This window comes from Thunnus maccoyii, chromosome 6 (assembly GCF_910596095.1).
Source record: "Thunnus maccoyii chromosome 6, fThuMac1.1, whole genome shotgun sequence".
Taxonomy (NCBI): Eukaryota; Metazoa; Chordata; class Actinopteri; order Scombriformes; family Scombridae; genus Thunnus; species Thunnus maccoyii.
Genome location: NC_056538.1, coordinates 1703394 through 1720538, shown reverse-complemented (window position 1 = coordinate 1720538; position 17145 = coordinate 1703394). Strand labels below are relative to the sequence as shown.

The window sequence follows — 17145 nt, the reverse complement described above, 5'->3', positions numbered from 1 at the left end:
TCTGACAATATCTTGCTCTTTTCTTTTCTTTGCATTCACAGCTCTCTGACAAAAAACAAATAAACAAGGAGAGCAGGATGTGAAAATGTGCAAAGCAAAAGCTGCTTTACAAAGACATGCAGAGGTGCATTAGACAAGGCACTAAAGTGTGAATGTTTTCCTTTTCTCTGCTTTGACATTTCAAACCAAGTTTGAGACTTTGCCAGAATGCCTACAAAATGTACATTAACAATTAGTTGCTTACAATGGCCACAGCGAAATGAACCCAATTCCAGGCTACATCAATTACACAAGATTACTATTTACTCTGAGAGATGAGGCTCAAACTGAATCCTTCAGAGGAGAAAGAGTGGTGAAGGAAAACTCAAATGCCCTTGAAAAGTCATTTTCCTTGGCAAGCTTGAGCCCAGTGCATCAAGGAAGAATAAACTGAAATGGAAATGAAAGGAGGACGGGGATCCAAAGCTTAATCTCCACCCAGTCACACACACACATACACACTTACTGTGTTAAAACTAACACTGTGCATCAAATGAACTGTGTATTCATATGAAAAAACTTCTGCAACATCAAAACTTCTGTGAAGTAGACACACACACACATTCACACAGAGTCAACAGATCCCTACTGACACCTTCAAGAGTCAGTCAACGCACGGCGGCAATGTTTTCCACTTGTCAGGCTCAGTCTGGTGTAACGCACATGCATGGACACACACACACACACACGCACACACACACACACGCACGCACACACACACGCACGCACACACACACACACACACACATCAGACCAACAGTGTGAGAGAAGAGAGAAGAAAATGTCAAAGACAAAATCCTTTACAAGGGCAACTTGTGAAGAATTCAAAAAGCTCATTTGGTTTCAATGTAAATACATCTCTTTGGGTTTGGGTTTCTCATTGCACTGTGAACTGTCCAATAAAGCTGAAATGCCATGATGGTCTGCCATGAAAAAGCAGTGACATAGCATGAAGCACTCGCCCCCCACCACGGGGACCTGCGCTAAAAGCCTGGCAGTGCCGCTTCCAGCTTGGCCTCGCACCGAGTTGGCATTGTTGGAGAGTGGGAAGCTAGTGAGGGATCATGCCTTTGTCACCGCACTACTGACTCCTACTGGTTGGTCAGGGTAGCTGTGAGATCCTGTATCAGGCCAAAGTATAGTCTAATTAAGACTAAAATCCACTTCATCCTTTCAGCCCCTCAAAAAAATGGATTTTCTTACATTTTTTATTGTAATTTCTTACATAGAAGCATAACTAGGACAAACATGTTTGTGATCTCAATGCAATGAATTGCAGACATGAGGAGGAAATGTTAAAAAGTCTGACCAGAAAACAACCAGCTACCACAATGTTACAGTGTATGACTGATCATGGGGGTTATTTCCTATGCAGACCAGGAGGAGGAAAGGCAGCAAGGCTGTAGAGATGCTGCATAGGCCAGGAGTATGGTATCCTCCTGTCAGTGATCAATAGAGAACTGACTGAAGAAGACACAGGGACTGTGGTAGAATCCCAGTGGAGAGGAGCAGCTGACTGACAGCTCCCTGTCCATCCATTCAGGCCTGTGTGGCTTCAGCAGATTGATGGCTAATCAATGGGGGGCTGTGATCTGATGAAGCTCGGATTTAGTACAACACCAAAGCATCAGTTCAGCAGGGAGGGGTGCAAAGAAAAGAAGCCAGAAGTAAACAAAAAGTAGCTCAAGCTCATCTCAGAGGAAATATTTTAACTACTGCCCTGTTTTGTGCTTCAAAGATTTCCCTGCTATTTTCCTAGGACTAAAAATGAGAAAGAACATCAGGCTACAGCATTTAACTGGTAGTTACATTATCCATGTAGTTAAGCCAGGGGGACAGCAGATAAGAACAAATTGGATAAATGTCTTCTCCAAGTACGAATCTACAGCCACAGATTACATATTGTTCAAATGACATGGAAATTAACAAAATAATAAAACACCTCCACATACCCATCCAGCAAATCACAGATTTGTGACGTTCATAATGTTCAAAATTGGTTCTTTATCAAGTATCCATCAGTTTTAATTCAGCAACCTGGATTAGACATGAAGCTACAATGACGTACTATGATAAAGGGAAACCCCAACACTCGTCACATCCCCTCCTACCCACAATGTGCTGCAGTCTTACCTTCCTCTTCTTGAAGGCCTGTCTGGCCAGATATCCCCGGCAGGCAGCCTGGAACAGAGAGATGTTCCTTCTGGTCTGAACATCCCGCTGCTCCTCCAGCCTGGATAGAGTTCCTGCTCTGAAGAATACCTGAGGGAGGAGAGAGGCAGTTAAGTCCACAGGTTTCTCTTCTTAAAGGTAAGACCACATGGTAAATAGAATTTACATACAATTGCAAACATTTGTCAGTTTCAGAAGCAAGTTTTGCTGTCACGTTCAGATTTTAGTCAACCACATGAAATCCTACAGATTTGTCAGAATGACAATGATCTTAAATAGATCTCCCAAGCTCCATGTTGATATGATCAGAGTGGAAGAAAATAAAGCATGTATGAACTGTATATACTTCTGAGACAATCAACAAATTGCAGTAAGTGAGTTTTTGTAACCCTGTAAAGACCTGTTCACTCTCTTAGCTCTAACTACACAGACACACGTAGCACAGATTTGAAATTGTCCTCATGGGCACGTAGACAAAATCAGTATGGATCTCTGCCCAAATAAGATGGAAACATGAAACCCTGCACTTAAAAGGTTCACAGAGAGGGTATTTCACATGAAAAACAGATTACTAGTCAATATCCAATCACTTTCATATACTAAGTGATTGGATGTAAGTAACCATGATCGACCAAATAATTCTCTTGCACATCACTGACCACTGATCACTGTATTGCCATTATCAGGACATCCACGCTTCACAGCCGCAAACTGGGTTTGATCCCTGACTGGGGTATTTCCAGCTTGTCTAGTTACAACAAATCACAACTGGTGGTGCCATGGATGAATTACCAGATGCACCTTCCAGGTACATGCCAAGGGACCCAAGGGCCATTAAGAGACAGCCCTGTTGGAAGCCTGTTATTAATTTCTTTGTTTGGAAAATGCCAGGCATCAAGATGCTACTGGTGTGCAGACTTCCATTGAAAACAATGGATGTAGGTGTCTTGACATTTCTTCTCGCCCCTCTGATGTTCTCAGCTCAGATGCTGAACACTAGACTATTCCTGAACCACACCAGACTGTAGTACCGTTTCATCTACTGCTGTCCACTGTGATCAGTAACCACACAAGAAAGACGCTGTTTAGCATGTTTACATTTGAACTCTACTGTATGTATTTCATTGGAAGGATGAGACTCACTAGTGTTCAGACAGGGCTGGGGAGCATAGTCACTGAGCAAAGTAAAATGCTTGATGAAATACCAGACAGATCACATGGTGACCAAAATGTGACAAGGGCTCAGAAAAAAACAGTATTTGATCTTTTTCACTGCAATGGTTCCCAACTCATCTTTATCTCCTCCTCTCGTGACGTGCCTTGCGTTTTCAGTATGTCTTGTGTTTCTCTGTCCTAACATGGCCTTATGCTAGAGCCAGACCTTTTCCTGCTGGCAGGAAATCATTGTTCAATTCCGGTAAAGATGCCAACAACCAAATGGGAAAAATCCTTTTTTGCTGTGTGTTGATACCTTAAAATCTTGCTCAGTGCTGCTTATGCTATTTGTCAATTTCTTCCCTGTCCAGAGCAACTATTGCAGTGATTTCCTGGCCTGATCACTGTAGTCTCGTCCAGAAAGACTCCTGTGTCTTTCATCTTCTTTGCTGATGATTTGGGCAGCAGCAGTGCTACTTCCTGAATTCTGATGAGTGCACCTTTTTTTTTGTGATTGTAAAAAGTGAAGACAGGCTGACACTGGGCACCCTGTAACAGCCCAAATCACAATGCCTCTAACTCCTTCTAGATAATTTGTGTCTGGGGACAGACATTGCTCTATTCCTCAGCCCTGAAATAGCTGGCAGCTCTTTGTGGAAGTAGATTCATTAAGCAGAGTCTGAGTGACACTTTGTCCTTCAGAGGATGTGACTGTTCCTAACTCTGACTGTAATTTTCAAAATTGGCAGAGCAAAAGAGTCAGTATGGCTTGGAGTATGGCCGGGAATTTGGATTATTGTTTAGATGTCACTGAGACCTTGTGACTTCACCACTATACAATAACGTTGTACTGTGCAATAAATATTTACCAAGGCTGCAAGCAGTTTGTGACTAAGTCAGTCCATATCCTTTCCCTTAACACTTCTCACACTTCTCACTACACAGTAGGCATTTCTGAGGCATATACTGGAAATCAAATGGGAGGCAGCATAGTCATGCAGTGTTATACTGTTGCCTTGTAGCAAGAGAGTCTCCCACGATTTGTGCTGGTTTTTGCTGGATGCTTTGGTTTCCTCCCAAACCCAAAGACATGCAGTTTAGCTTAACTGAATACTCCACATTGCTCATTGGTATGTATTGTTGTCTGTCACATGTTGGCTCTGTGATAGATTGCCAACCTGTCCTGGTTGTATGCACCCCACCTCTCACACAATATGAGCTGGGATAGTCTCCAGCCCCTTATGACACTGCACAGGATGAGCAGTTTTAATGAATGGATGGACACTGGCAATCAAATGGTGTCTAGCAGGCTTGTTATACTGAATAAAAAACAAAGACCTGGTGAGGACTGCAGAGAGCCATCTTGTAGGTATCGAAGATGTCAGCAGTATTTTCATTTTGAATCATTTTCTTCCCAAGCACACCAACTGCACCTACATTCTGAAGTTTATCTGATAAACATCTGATGACAGAAACACTGTAATAAAGTGAGTACGAGTGATCGACGGCGTGCAGGATTTCATTTTATTTTTTTCCCCTAAGTCAGGTTTTTTGATCCAGCGCACCTTTCAATAAGGCTTTCTGCTGTGCAAGAACATTGCAGTAGTTTCACTGAAACTAAAAAAATGGGTCACCACAAGTTGAGTTCTGATTAAAGAAAAGTGGAGATATAGTTTTCACAGTAGTGACACACTTCCTCCACTTAAGCACAGTGCATTTTACCAATCAGGTGCATCAGCTGCTGACTAAAATCATTCATGTCTGGTCACTTCTCAAGCTTACATTTATTCAATATTCAAAAATGGCATGTTGTATGCACTTTTAGACATTAATGAATGACTACTCCTATTATACAGTGTGATGACCAGTAAAGGGGATAAGTAAAGATCTTCAAGCTCTATTAAACTTCTAACTAAAGTAATTTGGTGATGTAATCACAGAGCAATGCTAAGGGCTTCTGCTGCACTACTGTACTACTACCCCATTGTGTGTGTAAATGTGTGGAGGGATGGAAGGTGTGGGTGTCTCCTTTTGAAAACCGAAATTATACAGCATGAGGGGGGTGGGGGGGGGTTGAGTTAGCTTTCCCTTAACATTCCTTGTTGCAGTACGTTAGCCTCCAGTCACACACTTCAAGACACTTTTCCTAAACAATCTTCATTATTATTTTATTTTATTATCATTTATTATTCTTTTTCTTTATTATCTTATGCTTTATCATGTATCATCAAGACGTTTAGCTATTAATAAATGTCTTCATTTATTCTAAGAAGTTGTCTTTGTTTCTTTGGGAGAGCACAGCAAACAATGGTCACTGCTTTGAAAAGAATTTACAGTTTTGAGACTGATCATATTAAAGGCAAGCTTTAATGTTTCCTCCTGACATTAAAGCTTTACCATGCAGGAGGTAGTCCCCAAACAAGGTTAAATATTAATTCCTACAAACCTCAACTGTTATAGACAGAAACATGTTAGTAGCACAGAATATCTAAAGTGTTCAAGTACTGTAAATTGGCATCAAATGTATTTTACTTTGGTAAAGGTCAACTTCTTGTGTTTAGACATTGCTGTGCTGCTGTGACCTTTTATTATCTGGCAATGTGCATGGCCAAACTAGTGTCAATTCTGGGGATTAATGCAATTTCCTGATCTAAAGCCAAGTATTGTATTGTCACTAGTGTTGAAATGCTTCCATTGATACCCAGTCCAGGTAACGAGCTCATACAGAAATGTATCATTGCATTTTGTTGTATATATAGTCTTGGGGTCTTTCGTTTGTGAAGGGACTCACAAAAATGTGAATCCACATGGATTCAACCATCATAAATAAATACTCCTCCAGTGGGAAATGCTTTCATGGGCAGATGATGTCAAACTAGCCTGGGAGGAGATAACACATCTGGTTAACATGAACTGCTGTGCTCCTTGGAGACTCATTTGTCAGTGCAGGGATGGTTTAATGATATCAGGCAGAGAGCCACACACAAGTTGGCAGCAAACCACAGGGACAGTTTGGCAGTGAGAGGTGGGTCATCTGCTAGCCACGAGAGGACGCAGCCACCTGCACAGTCTGCATTTCATGTGTCATGGGCAGCACTTTTATGTTGGATGAAAATCACTCCTACTGAAAAACTAATTTATACTATGTTGTATCGTATTATTTCATGCTTGAGAGAATAGTATGAAATGTATCAAACAGGTTGGGTGGATGTTTGGGAATGTTAGGGTTTGTTGCTGGGTTGTTTCTTCAAGGTCCTCACTGCTCCTTCCATGGGATGAGTTTCATGGCTGGTATTTGAGACTGTAGGTGCTTGCACTTTATGCGCTTTAAGAGAAAAACCAAGTCTATAGTATTTTTAATTTTAGTTATGGTTTAGTATGCTTAAAACAAACTAGGTCATACGATGTGTCCAACTCCCTCTAAAGGCCAAAGCGTTCTGCATGGCCACACTCTAAGGTGAGGTGAAGGCCTGTCACAGTCATAGTCACACTACTGGCTGCATTGCTCCTCTAAAGTGTTCATGGTGCTGTACTCAGTTATTGTCCCTCAAAAAAGTTATAGAATAGTTGTGTGAAAAATGAAAAAAAATCCTGCCTGCAATCCTGCCAACTTTCACTCATCCACACTCCGAGCCAATCACTGAGTAAAGTGGGCATGACTGTAGGATTGGCAGTTTTAGAAAATTGCAAAAACTGTCAAACTCAGCCCCCCCAATGTCAACCCCTTTGTAATAGTCGGGAAGTGGGAAGAAATATGGTACAATAGTGAAAATTCATCTGTACCCATTTTAATCTATCTTTGAAAGCTAAATCATCAAATGTAGCTGTTGCATATGCAGCATTTCCTTAAAATGTCCACGATCTCACCTGGTATCAACAGAATTATGCCTCTAGCAGCAAATATCAAAGTTTTGTAGAGGAGCTTATGTTTAAAAAAGGGATGAAGTAGAAAAAAAAAGTTACTGTAGGTTCCTGTACTGTAGGTTTTGGTGTCATATTACGAATGCTTTCACTCCTTGAAAGCCAAAAAAAGTTACAAAAGTAGTTATATGAAGGATGAAAAAAAGAGAGCTTGAGAGAGAAATTCCAATCCTGCCAACTTTCACTAACCCACCTCAGGACATCTCCCCAATTCTGACAGCTGATCAGCGTGGTGGAGTGGCTTTCAGACCTTGTGAGACAATCTGACCACTTCATTTGAAGCATACTAAGGCCCCGAGCAATCTACATCACCAATCTGTTGCTTGTCAGAATTTCAGTGGGCAAAGTTTGGGAAATGCTGACATGTTGTTATATTGTTTATGTAATGTTTACAACAGTTCCTTAAACCTACATGAACTGATTTTTTGGCTCCTAGGTGCAGTGGAAACAAGCTGTGAACACAATACTATTATCACCTTTTAAGTTGATATGTTAAACTAGTAAGCAAACAGTTGATACGTTAAACTAGTAAGCAAACAGTTGATATGTTAAACTAGTAAGCAAACAGTTGATACGTTAAACTAGTAAGCAAACAGTTGATACGTTAAACTAGTAAGCCAACAGTTGATATGTTAAACTAGTAAGCAAACAGTTGATACGTTAAACTAGTAAGCCAACAGTTGATATGTTAAACTAGTAAGCAAACAGTTGATATGTTAAACTAGTAAGCAAACAGTTGATACGTTAAACTAGTAAGCCAACAGTTGATATGTTAAACTAGTAAGCAAACAGTTGATACGTTAAACTAGTAAGCCAACAGTTGATATGTTAAACTAGTAAGCAAACAGTTGATATGTTAAACTAGTAAGCAAACAGTTGATATGTTAAACTAGTAAGCAAACAGTTGATACGTTAAACTAGTAAGCAAACAGTTGATACGTTAAACTAGTAAGCCAACAGTTGATACGTTAAACTAGTAAGCAAACAGTTGATACGTTAAAGTAGTAAGCCAACAGTTGATATGTTAAACTAGTAAGCAAACAGTTGATACGTTAAACTAGTAAGCAAACAGTTGATATGTTAAACTAGAAAGCAAACAGTTGATACGTTAAACTAGTAAGCCAACAGTTGATATGTTAAACTAGTAAGCAAACAGTTGATATGTTAAACTAGTAAGCAAACAGTTGATACGTTAAACTAGTAAGCCAACAGTTATGTTAAACTAGTAAGCAAACAGTTGATACGTTAAACTAGTAAGCCAACAGTTGATATGTTAAACTAGTAAGCAAACAGTTGATACGTTAAACTAGTAAGCAAACAGTTGATGTGTTAAACTAGTAAGCAAACAGTTGATACGTTAAACTAGTAAGCAAACAGTTGATATGTTAAACTAGTAAGCAAACAGTTGATACGTTAAACTAGTAAGCAAACAGTTGATACGTTAAACTAGTAAGCCAACAGTTGATATGTTAAACTAGTAAGCAAACAGTTGATACGTTAAACTAGTAAGCCAACAGTTGATATGTTAAACTAGTAAGCAAACAGTTGATATGTTAAACTAGTAAGCCAACAGTTGATACGTTAAACTAGTAAGCCAACAGTTGATATGTTAAACTAGTAAGCAAACAGAGCTTTATCTCTGAAAACGACACTATGAGTGTGCTGAGAGTGAACCAAAACAGTAAAGTTGCAGCCGGACAGATAAACAATGAGCTAAAACTCGCTATAAAGCTCCATAAAGCCAAGGGGAGCTGCAGAGTCGGGTGTGGGTTCATCATGAGCGATGCCTCTCACATCACACATCATCATGTAATACATTGTTATTATATGTTATTATTATAAAAAAATGTCACTTATAGACACTTTTATATCGACTCTTTAACTTTCCTTTGAAGGAACACTCATCGCTCATATCTTTTTATATGATTTTAGATGCAAAAACAAGCATGCAATGTGTAAGCAATAATAACCAACCCTGCAATGCATTTTTTTAGGTAGTGGGCTGTCAGTTCCTAAAGAATTGCCATATTTAAGTATGTACAGTATGTACTTTCTATCGCCCAGCCCAAATTGCCAGGTAACTATTGTTGTACAAGTAAGCAGTGTATTAATTATATGGCTTTCTCCACTTTGATGCAGCTCATTTATTCAAAATGATCCCCACACTGCATGAGGTGCACAGTATAATTAGACAGAGTGGCCTAGTGTGTGGGCTGGGGGTACTTTGCCTTCCCATGTGGGTTGGTTGTGTCTCGACAGCCAGTAAAAATAATGTGAAATAAGTGACATTGGTGATATTACTAATACGAACACCACAGAATAAAAACGTTCTGATTTGAAACTTTATCTGAACTTGGGAAAACTAGCGAGCCAAGTATCGACTGACATGCACCGGCACTAAGGCAAGGTTAAACTCCCTGCAATATCTGCCAAGAAACTTCTCTAATTGACAGCTCAAGGCGCTCACTGTTCTTTATTTCACAGACATTCACAGATCTAATTAACAAAACCATCAGCCTGTCTTTTTCCTTGTGATTAGCTGTTTTTTTATCTCAAAGAGCTGGAGTCTGGCAGTGTCTGACTGCTGCTTGGCAAGGGTCAGACACACAGAGCCACAAAGATCAGCTCTTCCCCATAAAAAGAAAATGACTGAAAACTAAACACCCCAAGACGAGTGAAGGTGAGAATGGAAGTGCAAAAACTTGTCACTGCAGAGGAACAAAGCACCATGGAATTTTCCATGCCCACCATGCCTTTTGCTAGAAAGCTGGGTGAGTAGAATGGAAAATGCTTTCTAATTATCTGTTTAACTGAGAGTGTCACCATGTGTAAAGACAAGGGGACTTGAAGCCAAGACTCTAATTGATAGCAGCACAACACACACACTGCCAGCATCATAAAAAAGGATTATGTTTTCTAAAGAAAAAACCCTAGGGGGCTTGAGGCAAGTAACACTGTTGATGCTCCTCCTTTATATAAAGGCTTAGTCGTAAATTTAAGGACAGACTTGCCAACTGAGTTGCAAGTATGTAGCATGGGCTGGCACAGATCTTCAAGAACTTGTTGGGTTTTGGTTTAAGATCAGAAATATGATTCAACAGTGTTTTGGTTGAAGCTAAGTAAGGGAACCAACTTGGGTTTAAAGTTAATACTGTAAAATCTCAAATAAAAACTGATATTGAAATATCTACTTGTGGTTCCTAATGAAAGGCCAGGTAAAAACAATGAGGAGTAGTGGAATTGCCTGTACTATAATGGCTTGCATGGTAAATTCCACAGCATTAATTCCATCAGTACAACAACTTATGATTCTTATCATACTAACCAATCTGTTTTTGTGGGTTTTTCTTTTAAAACGGACATATTGTTACCTTTTAATAATTCATTTCAATCTGTCTACTTTACTGTTTTTAATTATCCTTCTGTTTGTATTTACTTACTCTCAAACACTTCTACTTTGCTGTTCTTTCAATTGTTGTTAAGTTACTGTCAATAAAACTCAATACTTCTTGTGGATGTTTCACATTCAAAGCCTTCCAAGACAGGGAGGGATTATATCCTTAAAGTCAATGGAAGGCTTTTAATGCAACACATAAGTGAAAGAAGTGTTGAACTCACAGTAGCTTAAAACAATTGAAAAAAAAAGGCAAAGTAGAAGCAGTTGGAATGAATAAGTGAGTGACTAGTAATTGAAGTACTTCTGTTAAAAAGAGAAGCTCAGAGCTGCAGAGTGGTGACTATGACATGACTGCTGTGGAAAACATAATCCTGAATTCATCAAGACAACAGGCAAACATGGAGCAAGTGTGGAGTTTGTACCAGCAGCAAATGAAAACAGAAACAGATCATCAAATGTGATGAAATATATTTATAAAACAGGGGAAATCAGACATAAAATAGAATCCTGTTTCAAATAAAGTTCTACTGTTCTCTGCAGTTGAGGTTAATAAAGGTGTTGGCCGTGATTTGAGAAGTTCCAGCATTACAATAACAGTCCTTAGAAGTATAATGAGATGAAAAGTGTGCGTGTGAGTGTGACTCCACTCACCCGGCTCAGCCCCATGTGGTAGCTGCTCTTCTCCAGCTCCAAGGACTCCAGCAACTCCTCCACAGCCTGGAAAGCAACAGAACAGTCAGTAGACACATAAACAAAAACAACCCCTGTTTGTTCCGGGCTTTACCTCCACATGATCACATGACCTGGTTGCCCAAAGAATGCTGGCGCAGTGCCATGGCAATAAACATCATTCTCCATGAACACCAGCTAACACAAACACACACACACACACACACACACACACACACACACCCAATCTGTCTATAGGGACTCGAGAGCACACAACAATATACTAATAAGACGTGATAAATAAAGGAAATAGATTGAATGGCAAGTGTTGATCATTAATAGTATCACCATATTCCATGGATATATTTTTTATCATGACTTTAACACATTCATGCTTCAAAGGAGATCAACTTGTTTGGCTGTGAATTGGGCATTTGAACTCTGGATTTCAGTGCAACTTCAGGGATAACATGAATAATAAAATAAGAATAAAAAGTTCAACCAATGACATCATCACAATTTAACCATCTAGGCCTTCTGCTTACATCTTAAATTAAACTACCTTTCTTTCAATAACTAATAGTTTATTGGTTTGCTCTTGTGAATTAATCAAGTTTATTACAACTTGGGTTTGGCCATCATTTCTATCTGTTACAATATTGTACACATACTGTACATAGAATTGGTGAGATCTTGGAATACACCATCACTAAAAAGAAGTGAGACAAGGAGGGAAACATGAGCAGTCAGACAGGTTGTGAATAAGTCAACAGGTTATCCAGATTATCAAAACTTTTTCTGGACATCAAACTTGAAATATGTGATGACAGTTCCTCATTTCACAGGAAAACTGTGTGTGAGCAACTACAGTAGCTGTTTTAGACAGTTTGGACAGTTTGGGAAATAACTGTATTGTTTGCCTTTGTTTTCTCTTCCAAATACAGTTGGCTGACCCAGGGGGGTCTGATTGTCTGAGTGCTGTGGGACTTTGCTTTAATTATTTCATTCAGTTCTCAGCAATTAGCTTGATAAGTAAAATGTTATTACGGTTTGGAATGATAAGTGAAGTGGAGTGTCCAAATTGGAAAGGGTTAATTCTGTGGGAAGCAGGCATGTGCTCAGTAACTGTCGTTGCAATCTGCCCGCTATATTTACGTGTGTAAATGAAAATTGTGTCCTTATGGTGGCACCAAAAGAAAGGTCAGGGAGTAACTAACATCATTAAAGGTGGACTCCACCGATTTTCAGTGTCATTTTAATAGTCATGGGGAGTACTCCTCAACCTGTGAAGTCAACAGTTATACTGTGTACTGTTGTCTGTGGCTCTGGAGGAGCTTTGTCAAGTTTGAGAGAAGTATTAAAGTGAAATCAGTATTTCAGGTTGGCTTTAGAGACTACAAGTTTATAATACAAAGTCTGTGTTACAAATGGGAGTGTGCAGTTAAACAGCCAGAAAAGGTCTAATGAAAGAAGCTATCATGTTGCATTATGGAAAGTGCAGGATCCAGGATTTTCTTTTTTTGTCATCTTTGACATATTCATCGAAACGCAAAGTCATTGTACGGCAGACTCTACAAAACTGGCTCACAAATCTTCTTACATAGCATCTCGACAAGTGAGATTCCCCACTGAAAGCCAGGACAATAGTAACACAATAGTAATACATAAAATTACATAAGGAACTTGAGCCTCCCAGGGAGAGGACACTGACAGGAGTGTTGTATGACATGGTGGATGTCTTCTCTGCTGTTTGGCAGGTACACCATCTGGCTACAGACATCATGGCTACATCACACCGTATAGAGAGGACCTGACAGAACTGGGCTGTCAGCTGCAAGAAAGACGGGGCTTTTTGTTAGGCAAAGAAATTTCTTAGACAGGCTCAGCAAACCAATATTCTCTTTCTGTCACTTTCTCTTTCTCTGAAAAGCAATCCTTTCATATTATTTCTCCAATTATACGCCCTTCCCCATCTCAGGCCGCCTCCTTTCATCCATCTTCCTTGCTTTCTTTCTTCTCCACTGTTCCTTCCCGACTCCACAGAGAACTGGCTGCCATTAGTTCTTTGTGAGTGGGCTATCCTTGCTAAGCTCATCTCTGAGGAGCCTTATGGGCAACTTTCCTGCCTGTGTGTTGTGGTGTGGTAAACAGAGGAGAGCTTAATTTCACTGATCTGCTTAATTAAAACCAGTTAAATCTTCTCTGTTGACAGTGGCCAAATGTTCCTTCATACACCACATTCAGGTGACACTCACAAAAGGGCAGGCATTCAGCCAATCAGATCGTTTTTAGATTCATAAATAACAGAAAAACAATCTATGCTTTTTTACACAAGAAATGTGGCACATCAGGTGCAGAAAGCCTTAATGTAGAGATGTTTTTTTTCTTACAGCAGCTCAACCTCCCACTCATAAAGGCTAATCACGCCTTTGTACAAACCTGCTATATAGTGCCTCAACAGAATGGAGAGACGACATTAATCATATGCTCAGGGATGTTCCTAAACTGTTCTGCCTCCTATACAAAAGGAATTGAAAGATAATGAGACAAGAAAAAAAGTGGAGAGAAAGTGGAAAGAGACAAGGGAATGGGAGAGAGAGACAGAGAGAGATAGAGAGAGAGAGAGAGAGAGAGAGAGAGAGAGAGAGAGAGAGGAGGAAAGAAAGAGCTCTTCCTACCGCCGGTAATTAACCAGTACAGTAGCCGTATGCTGCCAGCCTGTGCAATCATAATTAATTACACACAAGAGCGCTCTTGGAGCAGGAAGAGGACAGCGGAGAGAGGAGAGCAGGAGTAGAAGGTGAATAAAGGGATTCTGTTCACACCAGGAGATTAGAATGTGGAGGGCAAGGAAAGAAATACTGATTCTCTAGACTTTAGCGTTAACCATTCTACCATTTTTTGACTGGAAAAAAGCTGGTGGCATTTTTAAAGGCGTACTGCAGGGATTTGGTACTGTGCTTCCGTATTGGAGGACCTACACAGATTACACAGTCTGAGACAGATTTTTAAAAAAAGAAATGGTCAAAACCAAAGCAGCAGAGGCCGAGATATCCTGACTTTTAGTCCCATGTATGGGTCAAGCTCCATAAGCACTGGATCCTACATTTCCCATGATGCAACTCAACAGCATCTCTTTATTAGACCCTCCCTGGTTGGTAAATACCCAAGTCCCAACTCTGTAACAATTAGCGCTTTTGTTTTCACTTTTTTAAACGAATTTTCACCAAAAAATTTGCATCATTTTTTTGTGTTTTGTGCAAGACGCTGCTATTAACCGCAGTTTATAGGAAACAAGGTCATCCTGTGATTAACAAAGCTCAGAATACTGTATGCTCATGAAACATGAAGAGAAAAATGCAAATAAACTTATGATCCTGCATCAGGGTCAAAACAATAAAAAATAAAAGTTATGCTACAGAGTGTTTCTGCTGAAATTTGTGGGACTTTTTCAATCAAATTTAAACCAGATATTCATATTATTGATTTATTGTATTATTTATTTTTACATATTTTTTTGAAGTCAGAATACATTTTATGATTTCCTTTTGAAATAGCAATATGTTGAAGGAATACACTGACTTGTTGGATGATATTACAATATTAAATTTTCACTTGAAAGCTTCATTAATACTGACCAGTCAGTGGTATAGTGTGCTTTATCATATGGTTTAGAGGGGCATCAATTTAACTATATATTATAATAATATCATATTAGCTAAATATTGCATTTGCAGCTGTGTTTTACAAACTATTCCTTTGTGAAGGTTAGTCTGAGGGTTTTATATCTCCTCCATCTCTAACACTTTCTGTTCACATGTATTTAAAACAAATCATTCTTTTAGTCATCTGTGAACAAAGTCAATAACATAAAAGAAACAAGTACCTACTGTAGAATACCTCGTTTTTTAATAGGTCTTGGGTAAACTCGATCAGTCTGTGATACAACACTGCCAGACTGACCTTTCAATATCACAAGCAACAAAATTAAAGGATTTGGATTTCCTCCAAAGCCGGGTGTCCTGAGAAACTGGTTTGATGTGCGTCTGGTTAACAAGCCTCTTAGCAAGGTAAAGGTCACCACTGCTACACTTTTCACTGCCACAGATTGTGAAGTGCAGCCTCCAAAGAGTTTTACCACTCATCACTTTGGTGAGCAGTTTGTGAAGCAAGGCTTTCTAAACCTTTGAAGCTTGTTGTTGGCTTCAGTTAACACAGTGTTGAAACACACTGTAGTGGAGTCAGATGAGGCAGACTGTTATTGGATCCGAATCTGAGGGTATTTAAATATTATATGATTTTTTTTTTTTTTAGAGTAATTGAACCCTACAGTTAAGGAGTGAGGAAAGATGGTATATTTTTGTTATTCCAGTTATTTTTTAATGTCTGTGTTCTGGGAAAACCCACAAATCCCACTTCTAGCCATTGGTTAAAAGAAATTTTTCTTCCGCTTTCTTTGGAAAAATAATATGTGAAAACTCAAGGACTTTGAAAAGATTTAGGTTCATTCATGGACTTGAGCTGACTGGACCTAAAACATATAGTAACTGGGAATCCTCTATGGTGACACAAGCTTTTAGCTATTTAGTTTTAGAATTTACACCAGATTAAGAGTGGATGAAACTTAAACCATTAACAAACAACTTGTTTTTTTTCTATAAAGTGATCTCTGCTAATAAGGACTGATGAATGGGCCTGTTGTAGTGGGGATCATGTGTGCTTGTCCTACACGGTCAACAGGGTCATGTTATATATATATATATGTTGAATGAATAACTACTTTGTTAAGATGCTCAAACACTTATTAAAGCACATGTCTAGCAACATTCTATATTTTCCTTATTGGCTACAAATCCCATGTTCAGAGTAAAACCAACAATGAATTGATCTACTAACAAGTATTCTGTGTGTCAAAGTCTGATATATCTCATTCCTCTGTGCCATAGAGGTCCATTGTTGTCCAAAAACTATTAACAACATCTCAATGAGCCACACCGCTGCACTGAGTGACATATTCCTTCATTACCATGAACACACACACTGCAGTTTATTGTGACACTCAGTCCTACACACACACACACACACACACACACACACACACACACACACACACACACACACACTGTCCTGCCTGCTGTCAGAAATACTCACTAGAGCAACAAATGTGGATTCATCCACTGCTGAAAATAGTCCCCAACAAATGTACTCTTTCCTCCTGTTTAAATAATGTTTGTTAAAAACTACAGTGACCAGCTGTTTCTGGAAGTTACTGAGCATTTTTTTAATGAACCTATATTAATGAGGTGTTTTTAAAGATTTACATCCTCACTAGGATGGGCTTGGGGCTGAGAACCACAGACAGAGTCAGAAAATATTAGGAGATGGACTAACACATTATTGGTGTGGGTTTACACATGGGATTTGTTGACAAAATAAAAAATTTACAGATCTTTGTCCTTAAAAATCCATGACACCTACTATAACAATCAAATCATACTAGAACTCATGAGTAATGCATTTGTTCAGGTCTTAAGAGTCCTTCACAGATTTAGGATTGCACTCCTATAACACTGTCAGACTCACGATGGACAGTTTAAAAAAAAAAAAGTAGCAAAATGTTTTTTTTCCTCTTCCATGTGAAAACCTGATTCACTCGACTGTACAAATTCAGGTGTGTTATGCTACTAGCGTCAAATGTAGCCTGGAGCTGCTAGCCTCAAGCAGAGATGAGGAGCAGGCTACAGAGGTCTGGTAACCTCACTTCTTTCTAACTCCACACCCCCAGATTTCTT

The 17145-nt window shown here is 39.3% G+C and overlaps 1 protein-coding gene across 14 annotated transcripts in view; it reads right to left on the bottom strand.

Moving 5' to 3' along the window:
- LOC121898858 (unconventional myosin-XVIIIa-like) overlaps positions 1–17145 on the bottom strand; it is a 156807-nt gene that overhangs the window by 55741 nt on the left and 83921 nt on the right. For all 14 annotated transcript variants that reach the window (XM_042414327.1, XM_042414329.1, XM_042414336.1 and 11 more), the window contains 2 exons: positions 11336–11401; positions 2173–2301 (listed from right to left, as the gene is read on the bottom strand). In XM_042414327.1, the coding sequence (XP_042270261.1) occupies positions 2173–2301; positions 11336–11401 (195 nt within the window). The remainder of the gene's footprint in view (positions 1–2172; positions 2302–11335; positions 11402–17145) is intronic.